Genomic DNA, 23,491 nt, shown 5'->3' with positions numbered 1-23,491 from the left:
CGCAAAGAATTTTAATCTTTCAATCATCATTTTGGTCATAGTGTTACTATTATTCTTCTGAGAATATACTGTGGGATAAAGTAAATGAATAATTGTCTGATATTTAAGTTCTATTCTCCCTGATGTCCTTGAGAAACAGAAATCTTGGTGCGACAAAAAGGAGATGCAGGACAGAAGCAGCTAAATAAACGCCTCAGAAACCTCAATCTGAGCGGAAAGGAGCAGCAGGAATTCCTGACGTGCTATGTTTTCTGGTTTGGTCCACTAAGAAGGCCTGTGAACAATGACCATCCCAACAAGACTCCTAGCACCCAGACTGTGGTCTTGAAATACCATCCCCACCGAAAGAAGCCAGGACTCTTAGAGAAACAGCTGATTCTAAAACTAATTTGGAAATGAAAGGAGCCAAGGCAATTTTTAAGAAAAAGCTGAAGGACGTACACTACCAGATATCAAGACCTACTAGCATGTTGCAGTGTCGTATGGACATGAGATGAGACAAAATAAGGGAAGAATATAGTGCCCAGGAACGGATCCACACAGTGACGGTACTTTACTGATGACAGAGACAGCACTGCAGTGAGCGAAGGAGGATTCTTTCAACACACGGCACCACGCCAAACGGAGAGCCCCAGGGCAGAAACGAAATCTCGACCTCTAACATCACAGCAGATAAAGAAATTAATTTCACATGGATTGCAAGCTAAATGTCCAAGGTAAAATAAAGTTTTAGGGAAAAAAGACATAGGCTAACATCTTCATTACTTCGTGGAAGGCAAGGATTTATTAAACAGGACATACAAAGGACTCTCAAAGTGCTAATGTCTTTGAGAGTGAAAACTCAAGATACAGACTAGAAGAAAATTTGCAATTCCTATATCTGAACTCCTACAAATCTGTTTTTTTTTAACTGTTACAACCCAATAGAAAGACGGGCCCAAAGACTTACACTGGCACTTCACAAAAGAACATATCCGAATAGCTGATAAACCTACGAGCAGGTGCCCCGCTCATCCATCATCAATTACCTATAAACTGAACCACCTCAGCAGAAGGGCCAAAATGAACAAGACAAACTACAGTAGAAAAAGGTATCTGTAACACACGTATAACCAACAAAGAGTTCATATCCAGAATAAACACTCTTTAAAAAAATTAAGATGATGTCAGGCAGCCCAAAGAAAAACGGCCAATAAACATTTTAAAAGGTACCTGACCTCATCATAGAAATGCAAATTAAAAAAATGAGATAGTGTGGTACTGGCATAAAGTAGGCATGTATATTGATGGAATAAAATTGAGAGTCCAGAAATTAATCTTTACATTTACAGTCAATTGGTTTTTGAGAAGGGTGCCAGGGCAACTCCATGGGGAAAAATAGCTCTTGCAACAAATGGTGCTGAGACACCTGGATATCCACATGCAAAAAGATGAATTTTAGACTTCTATCTCACATTATACGCAAAATTAACTTGAAGTAGATCTTAGGCCTAATTATAAGAGTTAAAACTATAATACTTCTAGAGAAAACACAGGAAAAAAACCTTTGTGACCTTGGGTTAAGCAAAGAGTTCTGAGATACAACACCAAAAGCAAAATCTTTAAGAAAAACATAAAATGAACTTCATCAAAATTCAAACTTTTGGGCTTCAAAGACACCAATAAGAGGATAAAAAGACAAGACACAAACAGGGAGAAAATATTTGCAAATCACGTATCTGATAAAGGACTCCTATCCAGATTACATAAAGATAAAGAATCGTTATAATTCAGTAATAAGACAGCCAATTAAAAATAGGCAAAAGGTTTGAATAGACATTTCATCAAAGAAGGTATACAAATGGCTAACAGATACACGAAAAGACGCTTAACATCTGAAGTCATTAGGGAAATGCAAATCAAACCGTAAGGAGATACCACTACACACCCACAAGAAAGGCTATAATCAAAAAGACAGACAATAACAAGTATTGGCAAGAACGCAGACACACTGGAACTATCAGACGCTGCTGGTAGGAATGTAAAATGGTGTAATGGCTTTGGAAAATAGTTTGGCAGTTTCTTAAAAAGCTAAACATAACCTTACCATCCAAGCCAGCAATTCCACTTCTAGGTATCTACCCAAGAGAGATGAAAATACACGTTCAAACAAAGACTCGTATGTGAATGTTGATAGCAGCATTATTCACAGTAGCCAAAAGACAACTCAAATGTCCACCAGTTGGTCAACGGATAAAGAAAATGTGGTATATTCATCTCATAGAATATTATTCAGCATTAAAAAGAAACAAACTACTCAACGTGGATGAACCTCACAACATTATACTAAGTGAAAGAGACAGATGTAAAAGACTACATATTGCACGATTTCATTTATATGATATGTCCAGAAAAGGCACATCGAGAGACAGAGAGCAGACCAGTGGTTGCCTGGAGCTGCGGATGGGAGTGGGGACTGACAGCAAACAGGCACAAGGTAACTTTCTAGGGGGGGTCATGGACATATTTCAAAACTGGACTGTGGTGATGGTTGCACAACTCTACACATTTACTAAAATAATTAAAATTTCCAATTACAGTGAGTGAATTTTACAGTACGTAAATTATGCCTCAATAAAACTCTAAAAAAAGGTATGATTTGAAAAAGAGAAGAAAGAAAATCTATGGATGAAGCTGGAGTTATACTCAGAGGAATACACAGCTTTAAATTCTTTTATTATTAAAAACAAACTAAAAAGAAGTGAACTTTGTATACAACTTAATAAATGAGGTAAAGAATACAACAGATGAGTAATTAAAGATAGAAGTAGAAATTAACGATACTGAAAACAAAGTAATCAAAGGAATAAACGAGCTCACAGGGAGACATCACTACCACAGATGTGGAAGAAATTAAAAGACTGATTAAAGAACATAATGTACAAGTTAATACATGACCTACCCTTACTTGACCCAACATGGAAGGAATCTACAGATTTATCACTGAGGAAAGCACCAGGCCCAGCTGAGTTCTCAGTCAACCTTGTAACTCTCTGTCATGACTTTGAGATTTGATTTTTGCTGAAACCTGAGTGCGTCTTACAATCCCTGCCAGCAGACGGCAGCGTGAGAGCGGCGTAAAAACCTACAGACCACCCTCACGAAAGATCGCAAAGGGCATCTTAGATTTGATAAAATACAGTAGAACAAAAAAAGGGAAGAAAACTATAGACCAGCTTCATGTAGTAAATACAGAAGCAAAGACTCTAACAAATATCAGCAAACTGAACCCACTACTGTGTAAAAGTCACATTTGCAACCATATTGAGGTTTAGCCCAGTAATGCAAGGGTAGTTCAAAACCAGAAAATCTATCAACACAGCAATTATTATATTAACATCTTAAGGAGAAAAATCATATGGCATCTCATAAAAGTCAGCAGTAGTGCACGAGCGCGGCACCAACCAGCCAGGATGGGAGGCAGGAAAAGCTGTGAGAATGAGGACCAGGGAACATCGGCAGCAGGGTAAAGGCAATCTATCAGAACCAAGAGCTGTTTTCACATCAAACAAGGAAATGCTGAGGCCTTTTACCAAAATGGGAGAAAGCAGGGAGGCCTGTTCTCACCTGTTATCTATGTTTTATTGGTTCCAGCTAACAAAATGAAAATAACTAGTATATGCTGGTATAAATATTGGAAGAGAGAGAAAAGTTTCTAATTACAAATGACAAGACTATATATGCAGACTCTAGTAAAAAAAATTACTAAGGTTAATAAGGAAATTTGGTAAGGTGACAGACTAATATTAAAAAATCAGCAGTTTTTCATTAGATTAGCAAGAACTAATTAGAAGCAGAAATGGAAAAAATATAACCCAGTCATAAGAGTAACAAAAACTATAAAGCACTTAGGAATAAATTTAATGCAAAGGAAAATCATAAAATCTTATAAAAAGTCAGAAAACAAGACCCAGAAAAATGGAGAAGATTTACTATTTTCCTAGAAGGGAAAAGAGTCTCATAAAAGTATCAATCTTCCCCAAATTAACACATCTTTAATGTAATTCCAATCAATTCCTATTTTTCCTCAACTACACAAAATTATTTGAACATATATACAGAAGAACTAATGTTTTAGAATAGCCAAGAAAGATTTATCAAACAAGACCAGTGAGGGGCATGGCTTGACCAGTGTGAAATTCTCCTGGATATGCAGATGCACAACAGAGAATTGATCCTGGGAACAGTGGAAGGGCCAGCTCTGCGTGGTGCACGGAGGGCGGGGCACATCCCCTAAGGGGCAGGAGCCAAGCTCCAGCTGTGATGGGTATTAGGTAGGGACAGGGCTGGACTGTGAAGGCTCAGGAATGGTTATAGGAAACCTTTTCCAGCCCAGACATCCCAAGTATTCCGGCTGAACCTCCGGGGGTACTGGCAGGGGGAGTGATGTGTGTGTGTTCCTCTCCCCACTCACTGTCTGTCTCCTACCATTGGAATAGGATGTTGGCTCCAGCAGAGCAGGCCCTTGGTTTTGTTTAATGCTGTACCCCCAGTAGCTAGAACAGGGCCTGGTTTGTAGGTGCTCAACACAATATCTGATGAACGAAGGAGTAGCACCAGAAAGGCATGGACCGTTAGGCAGGGGAAGACTCCTCAAAAACGACTTAGTATGCACATTACCTGCCACAAAGCTGAACCAAATAGAAGCCAGACACAAGTCCTGTACAGTGCAGTGAGCGGGGAGCCTGGATTCCCAGCAAGCAAGGGGCAGGAAACGCATCCATGATCTGTAAGTCCCTCCCTTCATCCACCCTTCCACCCATCCCTCCTGCTCTCCATCACTCCTTCCCCCGAACATCTGGCCCTTCTGCACTGAGTTCCTGCTATCTGTCCTGCAGTGTGGAAGGCACTGGAATACACCTGTAAAGACGATCAACTTTCTGCTCTGAGTTTATATGAGATGGAAATTAATTGTAAAAGACCCACTGTTGTGGGGGCCAGCCCCATGGCCGAGTGGGTAAAGTTCCACGCACTCCGCTTCGGCGGCCGGGGGTTCACAGGTTTGGATCCCGGGTGCAGACCTACTCCACTCATCAGCCACGCTGTGGAGGCATCCCACATACAAAGTAGAGGAAGACTGGTACAGATGCTAGTTTAGGGCTAATCTTCCTTAAGCAAAAAAAGAGCAGGAGAGGCAAAGGATGTTAGCTCAGGGCGAATCTTCCTCAAAAAAAAAAAAAGACCCACTGTTATGAATTTAACATATGAAAAATATCTGATGTTTTATTTAATACACTAGTCTTATGTTTTAGTAAATAAAAGGTCTTCAGAGGTTCACATTTGACTTCGGGGTCCTTACCCTACTTTCCTTGATAAGGTTTTACGTACTTCAACCTCAAAATCTCCTAGGGGAGCACTTTTAGGGACTGAACACCCCCAGATGGAAAGGGCCGACTACGCCATTTCGGTGGAAATTGGAATCAAAGAGTACTGTTCCCTGACTAATCTCAAATAGGAAAGCCCTGGGTAGAGGTAATCCCCATGTGACTCACAGGGAGAAAGCCCACAGGGGACTCTGGTTACAGTGCTCACTCCAAGAGCAGAAAACAGAGAGGCTCTAGCACACTTTCACAATTATTCCACTTGTAGTAACTCCTTTCTCAATTGCTAAATTCTAAGACAAATGAAAGAGAAGAATTATTGAAAAGAAAAACTGGCTAGCTTAATTACAATTAACATGAAAACATTTAAAGTCTTTCCTCTTTTTTTTAAAGTGTATTACATCTATAATACATTCCCGATTATACTTTTATCTTAAATAGCTCTGGAATTTGAAATATTAGTTGGGTAAACAAGTTAGAGGCATCCAGTCTAAAGAAACTCAATAAAGAAGAAAAGATGACCCCACGGAACATAAACAGAGCAGAGGCATGAGAAGCCAGCAAACTACCAAACGGTGCTACTTCCCCTAAAAGGGAAAACTTCAACTTCTACAAGACAAACAGTAAAAATTACCTTTTAAAGATGGTAGCTTTTGAAGTTCTCTATTATTGCTGACACTAAACCTGGAAGAATTCTGCCGCTTGTCTTTCTTCACTATGGGCTGAGGGACTGGCACTTTTATTTTACTAGATACTGTAGACGGGACAGCAGCAAGGCTGTTTTTCCTGCTGGGAATCTGTTTCCAAAATAAAAACAAAAACAAATGAATATGTCAAACGGTTACATTTTATAGCACAATTAGAATATGGGAAAATACATATAAAAGTTTTACTCTGTGAGAGTCTCCTCCGCTCTGCCGTGAACAACATAATTCCTGACGGTCGCTCAGCCCGAGGCTACAACCCACTGCCAGTAATGTCAGATTTCGAGAGTCACATCCTTACCTAATTCTCACATCTTCCTTCAAACTCTTGACTTCCTAACATTTACCACATAGATGGACATATATACAGGCTGATGACAATGACCCTCCAAAGACGCCCACATCCTACTCCCTGGAACCTGGGAATGTGTTTCCTTACTTGGCAAGGGACTTTGCAGAAGTGATGAGGTTAAGGATCCTGGGACGGCAGATGATCCTGGATTATCAGGTTGCGCCCCCTGTTATCATACAGGTCTTTATGAGACAAGAAAAGGCAATGAAACCACAAAGCAGAGATCAGAGAGTCAGAGAGAGACTGGAAGACGCTATGCCGCTGGCTTTAGACACAGGGGCAATGAGCCAAGGAGTGCAGGCGGCCCCTAGAAGCTGGAAAAGGCAAGGAAATGGATCACCCTCTAGAGCTTCCAGAAGGAACTAGCCCTGCCAGTGCTCTAATTCCAGATCAGACTTCTGACCTCCAGAACAGTTTGTGTTTTTTTACGCCACCAAGTTTGTGGTCATTTGTACAGCAGCAGTAGGAAACTAATAAAGCTGAAGAACTTACAAATGACAGCTGTCCCTGCTAGCTCACCACTCAGCCCTCAAAAATCAGTAAAGGCTACATAACAGCACTTTCTCCTTGCACCTCAGGAAATGCTCTTCTTTCTCGCTTCTCTCTCCTTGCATTCATCTCCAGGTTCCAGACTTAGTGTGCTCATCTCCAGACTGCATCACAACCGCTGGCCATCCAACAACACGCAGGCACTTGCAAGGTGAGGAAGAAGAGCAGATACTCAAGCAGAAGAGGATGTGGGTTGAGGGCACACGCAGCACAGCGCGGGTAGGGGGTGGGGGCGGCCGTCCCAGGCCGTACAGGCCTGAGGGGACGAGCTGGGAGCCCCGTGGAGCTCAGCTGTGCTCAGCCCTCTGCAGTGACGGCTGACAGCTGCAGCGGTGACTGCTGACTGTCAAGATTCTTCATGCAGCGTCCTCACTCCTCCCACCCGCTCCAGTCGGCCCAAAGAAATGGAGTCTGTATCCATACACACACTCTTTTCAAAAGCCTATCCAACTTGTGCTGGAAACACAAACCCGCCAAGCCTTCTCTAACCACGCAGGAGGGCCAAGGAGAGCAGGACACAGCGACTCAAGCACCAACTATTTGCTCTCATCCTTGAATGGAATTTTCACTAAGAAGTAAGAGCTGCTTTACTTTTTAATTAGGTGCTTAAGAATCCTTGGGGTTTCCCAAGATGCCACACTGACTGCACGCAGATGGAATTCTGAAGCAGGAGGGAGGATCTGGGTTCCCTTTTCTCCCAAATCTGTAGCTTATTCCTCAAAACGTGCTTTCTTGGGCCTTGACCCTGACATTTGTCATTCTTTCCACCTGATTGTGAAAGCATGGGTCTTTCTTCCTTAAAACCCTGTCCATAACTCTCCTCCATGGGATTCCCCAAGTTCAGAGTTTTCTGCTCGGCTTCCTCTAGATGCCCCCAGAAAACCCCAGGATTTACTCCAGTCTCAAATAGCAACTCCAAGGAGATGCACTTGTTTTAAAAGTTAGGTTGTATACACATGTGTCTAGCAGACTGAAGTTTACAACTCCTTTTCAGTTTTCTATGATGCCGAATCCAGCGCTATGCACACTTGACCTTGAGCAACTGGGTACATACATGAACAAAAACAGCTGTACTGCTGCTCCCACCCCTACAGGAGAAGGGACTGTACATCCCAGGCAACAAAGCATCTAAGACTACGATTGGGTGATCTGGCAAACTCATAAAACAAAGTCAAGTCCATGAGTGACGACAGCCCACTGTAGGGAGACACATTAAGGTGAGGCTTCTTATGGCTGAGAAAACAAAAAGTTACACCTGAGACCTGCTGACTCCATGCCACCGAGGTCTCCTCTCCTGTGGGTCCTGCTGGCGTCCCTCCAGAGCACTGTCCTTGGGTCAGGCAGGGAGCTTCTAGAAAAGAAGACCTGGTCCCATCACCCCAGGCTAATTCAACCCGGTGACTTCCCAGGGCTCACAGCCTTCTAGTTTAAGGGTGGTCTACAAAGCCCCCAGGCTCTGGTCACAGACGTCCTCCCTCCCATGGGGCCTGGCAGCCTCTAGCCCTGCTCCGCTGGCCCCCCACTCCCCGTATTTAGAGCAAGGCCTTCACCGCACCGCTGTCAGCTCCCATGTCCTGTCACGTGCTCCCTCAGCCCCATGCTTCTCTTCTGTAACTGTCACAACTGTAATTTTATGTTCACATATCCACATGAGACACAGGAGACTGAGGAACCTGCGAGGTCAGCAAGGCTTCTCTGAGGACGGTGGGAAGACCTACAGGAGAGAAGTGGGGTATGTGCGTGTCTGCAGGGGGCCGTGTCCAGGCAGGCGTCACTGAAAGCCCGAGGGGCTCAGCGTGGCTGCAGGCTGCAGTAAAGAGAGGAAGGCCGGAACCCTGGAAGGCTGGAGCGGCACCAGGTGCCCAGAGCCAACTAGCCCAGGTTCAAGAGTCTGACCTTTCCCCGAAGGGCAACTGGAGGCCAGTGGAAGGGCTGAGCAGGGCACCGACATAAACAGGTCTTCCTTTTCAACAGGCCCCTCAGGCTCCAGTGTGGACTACGGATTGGAGTGAGGGGAGAATGGATGCCAAAGGATCCATAGGAAGGCCCTTCTAGTTGTCTGGACAAGAGATGAAGACGCTGGCCTGGACCAGGACAGTGGCAGGTAGACAGACAAGTGGATACCTGGGGTGAAGTCCAGAGTGCTGGCTGACAGAGCCGCTCTGTGGGATGAGAACTCCCGGACTCGGGCTTACGCAGTTAGGCGGATGGTGGACAAGTCACCAAGATGGGAAAGAATAATGGGGAGGACTAAGTTCAACTGTGAATTTGCTGAGTCTGAGGTACTGATACGGCAATTCCAATACGTACAAGATGAGGAGTTTGAACTGCCTCCTCTCCCACTTCCTCCAGAATGATGCTGCTCTCTTCCCTTTGTTCCCCTAATCAACAGCTAACGTGCCCTTTCTTCATTTTCCTGGTTACCATCTGTCCCGCCCAGCCCTGAAGACAGTGAGGCTGGTGAGTGACCTGTCTTCCTCTGCCTTCTTTGCCCAGGTCCCAGAGCCTGGAACAGTCCGGCTGCCACAAAGCTGGTGCTCAGGAAACGCTCGTCTGATTTGAGATGAGAATTTGTAAGTCAACGTATCTCAGTGGCAACTGAAGTCACAGGATGAAGGCATTGTCTAGTAGAAGGACGTAAAGCGGGAAGAGAGGAGGCGAAGGAGGAGGTATCCAGGGGCTCAGGAGAAACAGCCAGAGAAGCAGGACGAAGATCAGGGCTCTGTGTGCCATCACGGAGGCTAAGGGAAGAAAGTCTTTCAGGAAGGAAGGAGGGTCAACCCTGTCAAATGCCACTAAAAGCCACATTCTGCTGGATTTGGGAACATGGAGGTGTGGAGGCTGGCGAGGTCAGTACGTGGAGTGGCGTCGGGAGAAGCTCTTGAAGCTGAGGCTGAAGTAGGAAGACCCAAGTATCCACAGCACCTTCGAAAAATGGAGTTGGGAAGAAAGAAGGGCCATGGGAACCGGGGGCAACAGGGTCAGAGGAGGGGGTCTCTGATTGTTTGGGAGACGGGTTTGAACATGCTCACTGCTGACAGGGGAGCCACAGAGGAAGGAAGGACGGGTCTGACAGGATAGGACCGCTCTCAGTCTGACGGCTTTGCTTGTGCGCACGCGCTTATGTGTGTGTGAAGACACTATGAGGTCACCTGCCAAGAAGCACTCTGGAGGGAGGTGAGGAGGACCTGGAGAAATGGAGACATTCTGAACACATTTTTCTCCTCAGCTCCAAACATCAGCGGCCAACAGGACATATAATGGTTAGAGCCCAAAAGGGGCAGTGCCCACAGAGAATTCTCCACGGGTGCTTTGACAGTCCCCGTGACTCCCCAACTCACCCCCAGCCAGGCACTGAGAGCGACAGAAGTGGCCCCATGCGAAGCTGTAACCTGGTGGGGAGGCAGAGCAGAGTGGAACACTCGGAGTGGCTGTTACACCACCGCATCAGTCCTCCAGGTGCTCTCACAGTGTCCTTACTTTACAGATGAGGAAACCCGAGCTCAGGGTGCAGGGCCATCTCTCGGATCATGCAATGAGTGGTGGAGCCAAACTCGGACCTCACTCAGTCCCTGGACTTCAGACATCACCTCTCTTGTGCCCCACACCCGAGCATTTCTACTCTCCAATGTCTTTCAGAATTCCCCCCTTCTGTAATTTTGTAATGGAAAGACCCAACCACCGTGACTGTGTGCCAGAGACTATGTGATACCATGTGATACGTTGCTTAAGAAGACCCACACTGACATGCCTTATAAGATCTTTTAAGAGAGCACATCCATCAAAATATCCTGGCATAAGGACAGACATAAGATCAATGGATAGAATTGAGAGCCAAGACCAGTCAATGGAAAAAGAAGAGGCTCTTCAACAAACGGTGCTGGGACAAGTGGATATGCATAAGCGAAAGAACGAAGTTGGAGTCCTACCTCACACCACACACAAAAATTAACTCAAATGGATCAACAACCCAAATATAAGAGCTAAAAGCCTAAGACTCTTAAAAGAATAGAGATAAATCTTCATGGCCTTGGACTTGACAATGGTTTCTTAGATATAACACCAAAAGCACAAGCAACAGAAGAAAAAAAATTAAGTTAGACTTCAGAAACATTAAAAACTTCTGTGTATCAAAGGACACACAGAAAGTGAAGACAATCCACAGAATGGGGGAAAATACTCGCAAGTTATATGTCTGATAAAGGTCTAGTATCTAGAATCTACTAAGAACTCTAATAACAACAGAAAGACAAACAACTCAATTAAAAAATGGGCAAAGGACTTCAACAAACATTTCTCTGAAGATACAAAATGCCAATAAGCACATGGAAAGATGTTCAACATCTTGAGCCATTAGGGAAATGCAAATAAAAACCACAGTGACATACTACTTCATACCCACTAGGGTGGCTGTAATCTACAAAAATGGAAAACAAGTGTTAGGGAGGATGTAGACAAACCGGAACGCCTGTACACTGCTGATGAGAACGTACAGTGATGTCGCCACTGCAGAAAACAGTTTGGCAGTTCTTCAGTAAGTTAAACAAAATTACCATGTGATCCAACAATCCTTCTCCTAGGCATATACCTAAAAGAGCTGAAAAGAGGCATTGGGAAAAAAACCTGTATATCAATATTCAGAGCAGTACTATTCACGATAACCAAAGATGGAAATGACCCAAGTGCCCACCAACTGATGAAACAAAGTATGGTATATCGAAACAACAGAATATTACTCAGCCATAAAAAGGAATGAAGTATTGACACAAGCTACAACATAGATCGACCTCGAAAATATTATGCAACGTGAAAGAAGCCAAACATAAAAGGCCACACATTGTATGACTCCACTTACATGAAAGATCTACAATAGGCAAACCAGAGAGAGAAGGCAGATTAGAGGTTGCCAGGGGCTGGGGGTAGGGGGTAATGAAGAGTGACTGTTTAATGGGTAGGGGATTTCCCTTTGGGGTGAGGAAAATCTTCTGGAACTAGACAGTGGTGATGGTTCCACAACACTTGTGAACGTACTAGATGTCACTAATGGTAAATTTTGTGTTATGTGTATTTTATCACATATTAAAAAAAAGAGGTTTTGTCTTTCATTTTCAGCTTGTTCAGGGAATTTCCCCCAACCGTCCCAAGCAGAACCAGGAGCTTCCTTCTTCTGTGACCCCCAGTGGCCTCTCAATACGGCTGTGCAGCTCTCTTTGCCTGGCACTGGGATGGGGGTCTCTCCAAGAGGAGCCTGGAAGCTCTCTGAAAGAGCCTGTTTTTTCAGTGATGAACCCCACTGTCAGGGGCAGCGCCGGGCACACAGCAAGGGAGGAATCAGCGTGGAACGGAGGACTCAACGCCACGAGTGCTTAACCCACCACTCCTGCGCGGCGCCACCCTCCCACTAGCCTCCACTCCTCGAGGCCGAGCCGAGGGTCGCCGACAGTGAGGCGCTGCGAGCGCCAGCGGGCACGCGCGCTCCTGAAGGCTCGGCTGTGCTCTGGCACCGAGAAGGCAGGAATGTTGGCTGAACGTAAGTGATAAACAACAGGTGTGCTTCCTTGCTTTAGGTGTTTACTCATAAAATAAAAACCGGATTATCTATCTCGAAATTACAAGAAGTTTCTGTAAATTAGTATGATACTGTTTGGCTACTTGACTTGGGTAAAATCTAAACCAGGCTTAATTTTTCCTTTTTTGTCACTCCTGGGACAGAGGTTATGGGTCGTTTTGTTTTTATCTATTCATTCAGCGAGGTGAGAGATGCCCCAGGATTTACTTCAGCCTCTTTATTTTTGGCTCAACGATGGGAAATTATTTATCAAACTCAGTGTCTAATATCAAACCCAGATCAAAATAGCTGGCCTGTCCCTTCCACTGGAAGTCAGTGAAAGCTGGGAGCCCCTGGAGGTTTCTGACTGAGCACAGGGCCCCCGACTGGTTGAGGCAGCTGCATTTTCTACGTGGGACGTGGGGGCTTCCGGACGGTCCGAAACACTATTAGAGACTCCAACTGAAGCCACGCCAACGAAGCGGGCGCCGCGCCCTGCCCTTCCCTGCCCTTCCCTTCCCAGGACCTCTTTACAGAAGAGCTACGGGGGCGCTGCAGGAGGGCTGGTCTGTCAGTGCGGGGCACCACCATGCTTGAGGCACCGGCAGTGGGGTCTTAGAGGAGGGGAGGGGAAGCAGCCAACCCCAGGCAGGTGTGGACCCTGTGCTGGTGCGCCGGGTGGTGGAGCCCGCCCCAGCCTGGCCCCGCTGCAGGCTGCTCACACTCAGGGAGGTGCAGAGGGCAAGGGCACCGTCTGCCTAAAGGAAGTCTCTCCCCGACTCTTCCTCCGCAGGAGAGGGAGCAGGACTCGAGAGGCTCCCTTCATGCTCAGGAGCAGTGGCCCGTCGCAGTTCTAACAGGAGGTGCAGCCAGCCTGAGTGTCCCCTGCCCAGCGGTTATCCCCAACCTCCTATGCAGCCAGGCAGCAACACTCCCACATATTCGGAGTGAAAAAAAACCTGGGCAGCAGATATACGGCCGTTTGTTAAATTCTCTGAACTGAGACATTTCATTCCAACAAAAAAATAGGCAAGTGGATTTGTGACAAAGTCTCAATCCTAGACGTTTTCCCATATAAAGGTCACTATACTAAACAAGTACCTCTTCCTTCCATTCAAACACTGTAATTCTAAAAAATCATAACTAGCTGTAAGACACTTATTGTTCAATTGGGCAGGGCCAAATCACTGGTCTCTCAATAGCTTCTACATTGTGAATAGACAAAAACAAAGGAATACATCTTTCACAGAGCATAGCCACTGTTGGTTTCAGGTAAGAAAGAGCCTGAGCAGAGCCCCGCAGGGTAGCAACAGTGCCCAGCCTCTTGCCAAATAGCTTCTCTAGGTACTGAACCTGATTTGGATTCCATTAGGCCAGAGGCAGGCAGGCTATGGCCCATGGGCCGCATATGGCTCCCTGCCTGTTTCTGTAGATAAAGCTTTATCGGCACACAGCCACGTCTATTTTTTTTACATATTGTCCATGGCTGCTCACTTGCTACTCAAAGCAGAGTTGAGTAGTTGCGACAGAGACTGTACGGCCACCAAAGTCTAAAATATTTATTATCCGGCCCCTTATAGAAAAAGTTTCCTGACCCCCACACTAGGCCAACAATTCCTGGCTGAGAGGCGAAAGTAAGGCGAAAACAGAAGAGATTTTCCTGACCAAGGCGGACCATACATTCACACTAACTGGCAAACCTCTTGAGCCCCAGCGCGAGTGATAATGAAGGAACACGAAAGTTAGAACTTTCAATCACAAAAAGATCTGCATGGGGAGTCACTGGTGCATCCCAGGACAAGGGCATGCAACAGACGTCTGGAGAGCAGAAAGCACATGGAGGGGTGGGGCCGATGAAGCAAGGCAGAGACAACTGCGATCTGGAAACCAGGAAGACGGCTCGGGCTGGAGGAAGAAGGCAGGTGACCTGCCCTCACAGAGTCCCCGGGAGGCTCAGGATTCAGAAACTCTGAGGGGCGGGAGTAAGATGTGGGGTTGAAAAGAAGACTAATTTTTGGTCCGAATACTGATCCGTCCATAGCCACTGAGGCATGTCTGCACAAGACTGGTGGACCGGGTGTTTACCAAGAGAAGAAAGGCTTTCTCCAAAGAAATCCGACTGTCTAGGAAAAACTAAGGCTGCCAGTGTGGAGCTGGCCCTCAGAGCAAAGCTCTCTGCATTCTGGCCTTTGGGAGTCAGAAGCCACAAAAACCAGCCCTCCACTCAGCGCCTAAAACGCAAGTGGTCAGCTGCCAAGCCCACCCAAGTCCAGAGCCCATGGCCAGCTGGGCTAGGGCCTCATCACTGATGGGCGGACATGGCAATCAGGCATCTGAGAGGACCGAGTCTTCTAGTGGTCTGGTTGTTTCAATTCTTCCCCTTCTATTTCCTACACAGCAGCTACTGAGATCTTTTTAAATACTTAAGTCAGATTATCTCACTTCCCTGCTCCAAACACCTCAATGGCTTCCATCATCTTTAGAATAAAAATCCAAAACCCTGCTGACGGCTGCTGACAAGATCCTACTGGACCTTGCCAGTGCCTATCTCTCCGACTTCATCCCTCCCGCTTGACCTACCCTGACTTCTCTTCACACAAATTGGTCTTCTTTCTGGTAGACACATGAAGCTTACTTCTGCCTCAGGGCCTTTGCACTAGCTGCTTCTTCTGGCTAGAAGACCCTTCTCCAGATCTCTGCACCACTGGTTCCTTCTTCACATTCAGGTCTCATCTTTAAAGTCCTCTGATTGGTGAGGCCGTCCCTGACCACCTGAAGCAGCCTCCCCGGTCTCTAGCACAGAGGCTGCAAGAGGTGGTCCTGCCCCACCAGGGTGTCTGGAAATGTATGAGCACAGTTTTGGTATCACAATAACCAGATGGTGCAACTGGCTTGGAAAGCCCCAGGGCCATTATTCTGCAAAGCGTGACACATTCTCACGCCAAATGTCACCAATGCCTCTAGATGACACCAGTGCACTCAGCACTCACTGACAGCCAACGGCATGAGTTCAGGGGCCCTGTAGTGTCCCGTGCTGAACCCCCGCGCTGGCACTGGCACTCAGCACACAGAAGGATCTTGAATGTACCTGCTGGGTGACCATGAACCGACGAACCAACTGGAGGGAAGCCTGCAACGTGAAAGAGAATGACTGAGATGGGAAGGACACTCCCAGGAGCAGAAAGGGCGTCTTACTCCAGGGCCCGCCCTCCACACACACACACTCCTGCCTCCCCCGAGATCTGGACCGACCGTGGAGAACCTGCAGCCCAGCCTGCGATGCAGGGCCGACAGTGGATTAGGCGAAACGGGAAAGGACAGATTTTTAATTTTTTAACCATGTGTGTTCTGACCTAAGAACAAAGATAAAACGTCTAAAAAGAAAGAGGAGACAGACGTTGTTTCCCTTGGGTCTCCTGAGGCCTGCTCCCAAGGGAGAGGGCACTTCCTGTCTGTTCATCAGGTGTAGGTCTCAGGAACACAGGTGGTCCCGGGCCAAGCGGGAAGCAGGGCCTTCTTCCCACCTCCCCATTGAATTCCCTTGTCTTCTCACTTCCCCTTCTCCCTAACGGTATCCACATCCTCCTCTTTCACCAATTTATGCCTTCTTTACCTTTAAATTTGATATTTCATACTAAGAAGAGTGATAGCTAACAAAGCTAAAGTAAGTTAAATACACTCACATTAGAATTCCTTTGGAAAATGCTGCTAGGGTCTCAGGCAGCTCTGTCCAACAGAACCTTCTGTGAAGTGAGGAATGTTCAATATCTGCTGTCCAACAGAGCAGCCACTAGCCACTGGTGGGTCCTGGGCACTTGCAATGTGGCTAGTGTGACTGAGGAACTGAATTTTTATTTTATTTTTTTTTTTGGTGAGGAAGACTGGCCCCAAGCTAACATCTGTTGCCAATCTTCCTCTTTTTTTTTGAGGAAGATTTGCTGTGAGCTAACATCTGTGCCAATCTTCCTCTATTTTGTATGCGGGTCACCACCACAGCATGGCTGACGAGTGGTGCAGGTCCACACCTGGGATCTGAACCCATGAACTCAGGCTGCCAAAGCAGAGCATGCTGAACTTAACCACCAGGTACAGGGCCAGCCCACAAGAACTGAATTTCTAAATTTAATGTAATTTTCGTTAATTTAAATAGCCACATGTGGCTAATGGCTAACATCTTGGACAACGCAAATCTAACACCTCTGAGCTCCCAAGTACTCTGACTTTCCCACTGGGCAACAACAGCCTTAGGTCAGAGCTAACACCCCTTCAGAGCCACGCTAAACCTCATCTCCAAAAAAATACCTAAGATGAAGGAAAATCCAATGTCCTCAAACTAATAAAGCATTATTTTCCCTGGACAGTTGGATTTCTAGGCTTGTTCTCTTACTCCCCCAGGTGGAGGAAACGGAGATGACACCATTGTTTGGATCTGGGAAGCAGCACTTCCCTGCAAGGAGTGATCTCAAACCTGCCCGAGAAGCAGGGCCGGCAAGTCCTTGCTTAACACAACACTGATAGGAAAATGCAAGATAATTACCTAGAATGCTGTGCCAAACCAGATGCCACTGTGCCCTGACCTCGGCAGGTACCCAATGTTTTAAGGAAACACTGGAGACTTTTTATAGTTGAAATCTTTCAAAAGAATTTTCCGTGTTACTTAGGAAAATATCACCATGATTCACACTGGTGGCAGACTGACTCACCCAGCTCCTCCAGATGCAGGTGGCGACCTCTCCACCATCATCCGAGGGCTATGGGCTTGCATTCATTCCGAAGCTGCTTCAACACAGGGACTCTGCACTCCTCTCACGACCCGGGAAACTTTAGATTATTTCATATAATTCCCTTGACGAACTCCTTCTAGAATTACGTATCATGTATTGCAGCTTTTACTGACGAAGAAGAGCAATGCTGATGGATCTTTCTGCTGGCTTGACTTACAACACACACCCTGGGTCCAACACGCTTTCTGGAACTCCACGATTCAATAATGATCCTGTGTTTGCTTAGAGGCTTAAAGCTTCTGATTTCCTAACCCAAAGCACCAGCTGGCTCTTCACAAGAATGTGCTCCATCTTGTCCCATCCATGCAGAGGCCACGTGGTACGACTCAACGGGGGGCCAAGCTACTCCCCAGGCCACCCAATGTCCACAAGCAACAGGTGTGATGCTTTAGAAGTAACAGAAAACAGTTCTTCACAGGTGAGGACGATATCATTCTTTTTATCTTTCCCAGTGCTTGCACAAAACAAGAGATGCTCAAAACAAAACTAACTTATAAAATATGTTAAAAAAACATGTATGTTCTACTACTGAGAAATATTCCCCGAATGAATTTCAAATAAGAAATATAAAGCACCAAAGATCATACTGAAACCTTATATTGAAATGGAAATCCTATTGCTTTAATTTAAATAAGATCTTACGAGACTATATTTTTTACCAGTGACCTCTGATGGTATGTAAAAGCAAACTAAAAAGAAAAACAAATATTCCTCTTCTTAAAACTTTCACAAGACATTTGAAACAGACCTAATGACCATAATCTTCTGTTTTAGTATAATGCTATTGATTTAAAACAAATTATACTGAATGAAAACTCTGAGTTAAAATTTCCTTAGAGGATCAAAAAGGCGATAAAGAAATAAGCCTCTTAATAGGAGATTTTTTGGTTCTTTCTAATTTACAGTTATCAGGAAAATCAGCAGGCTAATTGACTTGAAGTTCTGCTCCTCCCTGGGCACTTTTAAAATCCACCAACAATACTTCTTGACTCCGGGTCCTATAACATATATGGCAAGTGCAAAGCAGAGTCAAGTTCCAACGCTGTCCTCATGGACTGAATCACGAGTGGGAGGCAAGTCATAGGTACCTACAGCTTGTCCAAAGCAGCATAAATGATAAATAGCCAGTAGAACAAATAACTGCTATTCAAATTTAAAATATGGAAAAAATATGGTCCAAGACAGTGAGAAAAAGCTTCCCTTAAATTTCAGAATAAACGAACTTGAGTTCAAGCTAAAAAGACGCAAGGATTCAGACAGACAGTACAGACGGTGGGAAGAGGATTCTACAACGGTTCTTAAAGGGGGGGTCTGGTACCCTTGCTGGGGTCCCTTAGACCCTTTCTGGGTCTGCTGTTTTTATGAAAATACTAACACACAATTTGCCTTTATAACCATCATTATGTCGATTTTTCACAGGCTACAAGACTTGTGATATCAAAACAGACTGAATGCAGGAGCAGACTCGAGAAGCCAGCTATCTTCTATCAAGCCAGGCATTTAAGAGATTTGCAAAAATATAGAGCAATGCCATTTTTCTCAGCGAATTTTTGTAAATAATTATTTCTCATAAAAATATGGTATTTATGTTAACATGTAATGGGTGTTGTTGTTATTAGATGAATTAATGAATACTTTAAAAATTTCAGTTTTAATTTCTAAACCATGACTCCACCACCTACACCTATGGGACCTCGGCAAGCCTGGCTCGTCTGCAACACGGGGTGGGGGCAGAGGGGTGGAACGGAAAGGGAGAGATTATAAAGAGAAAGACGTTATTACTAAGGTAGAAGGGGTCAAAATAAGCTACTAAGTTGGAGAGAGGACTGTTCAGCTTTCTTTCAGCAACAGAGATTACCTAAGAGTGGCTGCAGAGACTTTCAAACCAAACTAAGCTGAAGCAGGATATGTAAAATACATGACCCAAGAACACGAATCCAACAACCTTTAATGTGCTTAAAACAAATCATTTTACAAAAAGCATTAACAGTTTTTAAAACGTAACTTTGGATGCAGTAGACAAACTAAAAACAACAACAACAAAAACACCATCGTGTGGTCTGATCCTCCAAAATGGACTTTAGGAATCTCTGAGCAATTTATTAAGAGTCTAAATATTCATAAAATGTGCCTAGTTATGTTTCCGCAGATTTGAATGTGACACTGAGAACAGCTGCTCAAAGATGAGTTCCCTCTGTCAATCTCCAGGGTTCTCCAACTTCAAGTTACCCACAAGCCCATTTGTGGCCTCGCTCCTGAAAATGTGAAATAAACCAGCAGTACGTCCTGGGCAGAAACTTTTATTTCTAGGACACGTGTGGATAAGCAAGTCAAATTTAAACATTCTATTCGAAAGAGAAAAAAGAAGAAAAATGTACCAATACACATCATTCAAGGAGTAGAAATTTCTAGAAAAAGGCAAAAGTTGCAGAGCACCAGTTAATGACCTTTAATGGTATTCTGTTACACTGAAAGATATACCCTGCCTTATATCTTGCAGGGAAAACTTCTTTAAAGAGGGGTCATGCCTAATCTATCCCATATAGTGAAAAATGGCCAAATCTGAAACTCACCAAGTCATTTTCGAGATGAGGAAACAGGGACACAGAAGCTAGGTGACATCGTTCACGGCCATCAGGAGTCAGCATTTTTATTATCTAACCCCCACTGCTGAAATACTTTCCTCCATACCACTCTACCCTTTACTGCAGGACTTCATCTTCCTTACTGAAAAATCCACGCCATCAAATGTTCCCTTGTTCTAACCAAAAAGTGTTCTGCAATGTAAGCCACCTGCTCCTTTGTTCTCTGTGCAACTACATTATAACCAGCCAGGATTTTAGTATAAGGACCCTTCCCACACTTAAGTAGTGAATTAAGTCAACTGTAGGCTTTTCTCTGTTAGAATTATTTCCCAAGCCCGCCTCCTCTGCCCTGGGCAGGCGCCTGTTCTGCACCTCTCTCAGGCTGTGCAGCCCCGCGTGCAGTAACCGTCCTAAGAGAGGCGAGTTCACAGGGTAACGTGAGCAAACGCTGACTGCGAAGGCGACGAGATATTAAAAAGGTTTGAGGAGCAGCCTGGGAATAGCACACCTCTTTGAATTGTTCAGGTTGAAATATTCAAGTTGAGATGTAACACTGAGAGACAGGAGAAGAGAAGAGTGCACAATAATGGTTTAATTCACCTGCACGAGTCAATCATATTTGGTAAGTGGGTAGAACCAGAAGTGAAGAAGCGAGATGAAGACTGAGGGGAGAGGAACAACAACGAAAAAGTAACAGTCAACTCAAATTTCAGAAGACCCGACGAGCATCGATTTATATTCCTGCAAAATAATTTACACAGTGATCTGCCAAGTGTCAAGCTTAATATGCCATGTTGCCTCTGGTATCCTTATGAGGAAGTAGTGAAGGGCCCAACATTTCAGTATTTTTCAGTGGTAATTTCAAGCTTTGTAGCTCCAGGTCTTAGACAGTAGTGCTAGAAAAAATACAGAAAGACAAGTAGGGCATCACACTCAGACACTGCAGGCCACACCTCGAGTCTTAAGCAACTGACAGTCTAGGAACCCAATCCACCTTAAAAACACGCATTTTACATATTAGTGGTGTTGGTATTTTTGAGTTACTGATGGATTTTTCACAAACTTAACATTATCCATCCTTATTGCCAGGTTCTTTCTGCTAAAATAAATGAACCACACACACTGATATTTCTTTGTGACACTAACAGTGAGAGGAGACAAGTACCTGAACAAGAAAGGTTCCGGGGAGCACTGAACTCTCAGCAGTTTCAATGAAAGATCAATAAACCAAAAGAAAAAAAGGAAAAGAAAAGAAAAAGCATACAGCTTTGCAGAGTGGCTAAATTTCATTTAAATCAATTTAGTCAAAAGAGTGACACGGAAATAAGTGAGTCAAAAGCAAGGAGGCCAACAAGAAAGCTTGACTGCTGTGAAGAAAGGGCAGGGAGAGCTGGCACAAATAACCCTTCACTACCGATATCTAAGGGATCTTCTGGATTTCTGCTTTTTGCTTTTGGAAAGGCAACAGATTTGCTGGAATGAACCACGTGCTGAAGAGGAGGGGGACTCAGAATGCACCAAATGATAACGAAAAGATAACCGGGGGCAAAAGAAGGGCTACTGTACATACTCACAGTTAACTGTGTCTCCCAGACAGAAGTGAACTCATACTGATTTGGCTTACAGGAAGGGGTCTGTCACTTGCAAATTAATGTCCTCTGTCGTAAGACCAGGGACCTCAATGATGCAGCTCTGGAGAACTTGACATCAGCTTCCCGACCACCAACGATTCAAAAAGGCCTATTAACTCTCTGCCTGGTCTCCAGCTCCTGCCGGGGCCCTTGGCCTGAGGTGATGTAGTTCAACAACCAGTCACAAGGAAAAAGGCAAAGCAAAGTGCTGGCTCTACGAATCCTCTCAAAGTACCGTTGTGTCAAGGACGACACCCACCCCATCAGGCAGACACCATCCTCACTGAGCATTCCAGCTGTGCCTCAATGAACCCAAAGTCAAGAAGCAAAAGAAATCAGAACCGACCAAGGTAGAAAGAGAAAAAAATATGAAAGATGATTGTGCAAAATTACCCCAACTAGATAAACCAAAATATACCAACACTATTGGGGAAAGAGGCTAAGGGGATCAGACATCAACAGAGAAAAGGAGCTACCGCAGGACACCAGCAGCAAAGACTGCACAGAGGAAAGCAAGGTGATGGAGGAAAATGAGCCACTGAGGGAGGGACCTGGCCACTTGCAAAAAGAAGGAAGGGGGAGAATCTGAAAGCTCAAAAGGAACATGAACAACTCCAGCCAGAGAGTCTGTGAAGCCAGTCTACAGGGTTGCTAGACTTGGGGGGGGAGTGAACTTAAAAATACCAGCTGCACAGATAGGCACAACTTTCATAAAAACATTCCTATTTTCCCAAGGCAGAATAATAAAAACCTAAATAACTACAACTGAGGGTTATGAAAGACACTACGAAAAAAAATCTCACATAAGGAAACATTTTAGAAAACCCAGTTTCATCAGCCTCGGTTTTTCTATGCTGTTAAAAGGTGTTCCTTAAAAACCGTAAAGTGAAGATTTGAAAATAGTTACCTCTGATTCGACCACGTCTTGGCCTTCTTTCGAACTTTTTCCACTTTTCCCTGCTTTTGGTGATTCCTGGGAAACATCAAGCAGCATCAATTAGGCTTCTCAATTTTTAGACTGCTAGATATCAGATAAACCAAAATGCAGTTTTAAAACTGACTTATACAAAACCAGGACTTCTGATCATTTTAATCAATCCCATCAAGAAGTTCCACATCTTATTGTTTACTTAGAGATACAATATTGCAACGCGAGCCCCCCATTCAGACTCTCCTTGTTTTCTTCATCTGTATTTGGCGTTGAAAACTTTAAGCAGGAACAGATAAACCCAAATTTATACAGCGCTCTCGGCATTTGAAGGATCCACATCACATCCCTTTCTTCCCTCCGCCCTAAACTCTGCGAGTCGGGATTTCTGGGGTGATACTGAAACGCTACAGAGCTCCACCTGAAGCAAAAACATACCACCACCCCCCACCCCCTCCAGTGCAAACGCAGCACACTCAGAGCCGTCGCCGCCGCCACCCAGGATAATAATAGTATTTCAGAACCCAGAGCGTCCCTTCGAGAGCAGGCGGTTCTCCCCAAGTGCTAAGCGGGTCCATTCGCTCCCTTTTGCCCGGGCCGGGGGCCCCTCTCCGGGTCCGTGGCCCCCACCCTGAAGCCCCCGCCCAGTGTGCGAGGCTGGGTCAACCACCTCCGCGGCCGCACCTGCCCCATCACGCGATGCCCGGGGGCGGGCGCCCACGCCGCCCCCACCTCCCCACGCTGGCCCGGCCGCCAGGACCCCCGGCCGGCCCGGGCACCGCGGCCCCGGCGCGACCCGCCCCCGCCCCCACCTCCACCTCCACCCGGAGCGGCGCCCCCGCGCCCTCGGGACCCCGGCGTCGGGGGCTGGGGGTCCCGCCGCGCAGCCCTCCGCGCCGCCCCTTCCCCTTCCCGCCCCGGCCGTCCGGCGGCCCGGGCCCGCACTCACTTTCTCCTTCTTGTTTTTATTCGGCATGGCTGGAGCGGGCCGCCGCCGCCGCCCCCGCCGCCGGGCCCCCGCAGCAGCAGCGCCCCCGCCCCGGCCGTCGC

At 45.7% G+C, this 23,491-nt stretch overlaps 1 protein-coding gene across 3 annotated transcripts in view; it reads right to left on the bottom strand.

Annotated features, from left to right (window-relative positions):
• Positions 1–23,485, bottom strand: part of PPP2R5C (protein phosphatase 2 regulatory subunit B'gamma) — a 139,069-nt gene extending 115,584 nt beyond the window's left edge. For 2 of the 3 annotated variants that reach the window (XM_046647710.1, XM_046647711.1), the window contains exons 1-3: positions 23,391–23,485; positions 22,421–22,486; positions 5,995–6,157 (exon numbers count right to left, since the gene is read on the bottom strand). In XM_046647710.1, coding sequence (XP_046503666.1) covers positions 5,995–6,157; positions 22,421–22,486; positions 23,391–23,417 — 256 coding nt within the window. In that variant the 5' untranslated portion in view covers positions 23,418–23,485. Of the gene's footprint in view, positions 1–5,994; positions 6,158–22,420; positions 22,487–23,390 lie in introns of those variants that run through there. The other variant, XM_046647715.1, reaches the window with a different exon arrangement.
• Between the last annotated feature and the right edge of the window lie 6 nt (positions 23,486–23,491).

This window comes from Equus quagga, chromosome 20 (assembly GCF_021613505.1).
Source record: "Equus quagga isolate Etosha38 chromosome 20, UCLA_HA_Equagga_1.0, whole genome shotgun sequence".
NCBI lineage: Eukaryota > Metazoa > Chordata > Mammalia > Perissodactyla > Equidae > Equus > Equus quagga.
This window is presented reverse-complemented; position numbering and strand designations above follow the sequence as displayed.